This window comes from Trichechus manatus, unplaced genomic scaffold, assembly GCF_000243295.1.
Source record: "Trichechus manatus latirostris isolate Lorelei unplaced genomic scaffold, TriManLat1.0 scaffold00256, whole genome shotgun sequence".
NCBI lineage: Eukaryota > Metazoa > Chordata > Mammalia > Sirenia > Trichechidae > Trichechus > Trichechus manatus.
In genome coordinates, this window is record NW_004444192.1 from 19258 (window position 1) to 21403 (window position 2146).

A 2146-nucleotide genomic window follows, 5' to 3' on the forward strand; every position below is an offset into this window, starting at 1 on the left:
ACTGTTTCAACAGCTTATTAACTGGTTGCTCTATCTAGAATTTCTCTGCTTTAATCCTTTTACCTTATTGTTGGAGTGGTGTTTCTGAAATGCCAGTATGTCATTTCCCTGCCTAAGGTACTTGCAAGTTAATGTCCCCACCTCCTATTTTTGCTTACAAAGATCTTGGTCCTGCTTACCTTTTCAGACTTGATGTCTGTCAGTCTGCCTGTTATATTTTGTGCCCTGCCTATACGTGATTTCTTCTCATTTCCCAAATATGTCATATTTTCTTCTGCCTTTGTATTTTTGGACTCATTGCTCTTTCTGGGTGAAATGCCTTTCCTTGTACCACCTTCTCTGCTTTGTAAATTTCTCTCGTCTTTTACATCTTACCTCAAACATTACATCTTCCTGACAGAATTAGAAGTGACCTTTTCTTTCCTTCAGAATGCTGTATATATAATTTTATTATCACTTACCACATTGTATTATAACATTTTGTGTATATGTCTTTGGGTCATTATAGGTTTTTATCCCATCCCACTCCCCTGCACCCTACTATCTAATTGTTACCTTCATGAGAAGAGGAATTAAATCTATTTAGTTTTTGTATTACTAATGCCTAGCATAGTGTCTGACATATAGTAGCTGTTGAGAAAACGCTTGTTAAATTATTAATAGAAAATCTCAGACAAAAACAAAAAGGGGCTAGGATTAAACCAAATAATTCTCCCCTAAAAAGGTATGCAAAATGATAGCATAAACTTGGCTGTTTTTAAATTCTTTGTGAATATTTTCAGTAGAATGAGTTTTTATTTTTATTTAAAGCAGGAAAGTTTGCAGAAAACAATCTACAAGTTGGAAGAACAGCTACATAATGAAATGCAATTAAAAGATGAAATGGAGCAGAAGTGCAGGTGAGATTATATTTAATCATGTTTTTCAGATTAAAAGTTGTATAGCAAATGCTGTTTTAATGCCTCTGTAAACACTCAAAAGTAGCCTGAAGTAAGGTGAGGATGTAAATGTTGCTGCTGATATACATTCATGAAGAGTGTGTTGGCTAGAACTGAAAAATAATATTTTTGTTGACATTAGTTATAGATGCGTTTTTCCCAGAATGTTAAAGTGCTGATTTCCTTAGCGCCTGATTCATTTCTTTTCTCTTCCATTTTAACTAGCTGACTGAAAGGATAAATTACTTTACATTAAATGAAGTGTTTTCTAAGATATAAAATATTGGAGATTAAAATTCATTACATTTTTATATAGTCATTCTAATTTACATTGTGATTCTCTAGAGCAATAACTCAGATTTTTTTTTCCTATGAGTCTAATACAAATAAGAATGTATATATTTATGAAAATATAGAATGATCAAGATTATTTTAAATAACCTAGCTTAATGCTGAGTTATTAATTGTAAACAATAACTATAATTATGTGTTTACTGGTTATTGTTGAATATAAGACAAAAGTAACATGAAGATTAAATATTCAACAAATCAAAGTGGAAAAACTGTCAGTTTTGTGATGGGGGAAGAGGAAACAAGTAAAATTCTCGTTTTATATAATTCCTGACAAATTAAAGAGTTAAGTGTATAATATAAACTTTTTAAAAAGCACTTGAAGGAAATGTAGGCAAATAACAGATTCCAGATTTTGGAAGGACTTTATAAAGATAAAATATGGAAATAATAGTAGAAAAATGAATGAATGTTATTGTACAAATGTTGAAAAGTTTCTACATCCAAAAATATTTTTAACAAAATGAAAAGGCAAATGACAAACTGGTGGTAGTGTTGGTGGTGGGGAGTCATTTTGAGAAAAAAATAAATAAGAATAGCCAAAATGGCCTATAATTATATGAAATGAAATTAAGACTTTATAAAATTCTGTATTGAACTAGTGAATAGTTTTTTTAAATAAAAACGTAGTGCTGGGGATTGTAGGATGACATTAATTGCATTTATTTTCTTCTTGTGAGAGTTCAAATATTTGATAACATCCTTTCCAAAAAGGCACATCTCATGTATCTACTGGAGCTTTGTTTGTATCCTTTATCCCACTAAAAATTTAGCTCTTTATTTTTCAAAGGTAGACATTCCTTGTCCTACTTGCAGCTTCTTCCCCAGGCAGGAATTGGAAGAAATTGGTCGGACTA

The 2146-nt window shown here is 31.1% G+C and overlaps 1 protein-coding gene across 2 annotated transcripts in view; it reads left to right on the forward strand.

Annotated features, from left to right (window-relative positions):
• The first annotated feature begins 14 nt into the window (after positions 1-14).
• Positions 15-2146, forward strand: part of LOC101343223 (rho-associated protein kinase 1) — a 66453-nt gene continuing 64321 nt past the window's right edge. For both annotated transcript variants that reach the window (XM_023724698.1, XM_023724699.1), the window contains exon 1: positions 15-899. In XM_023724698.1, coding sequence (XP_023580466.1) covers positions 727-899 — 173 coding nt within the window. In that variant the 5' untranslated portion in view covers positions 15-726. The remainder of the gene's footprint in view (positions 900-2146) is intronic.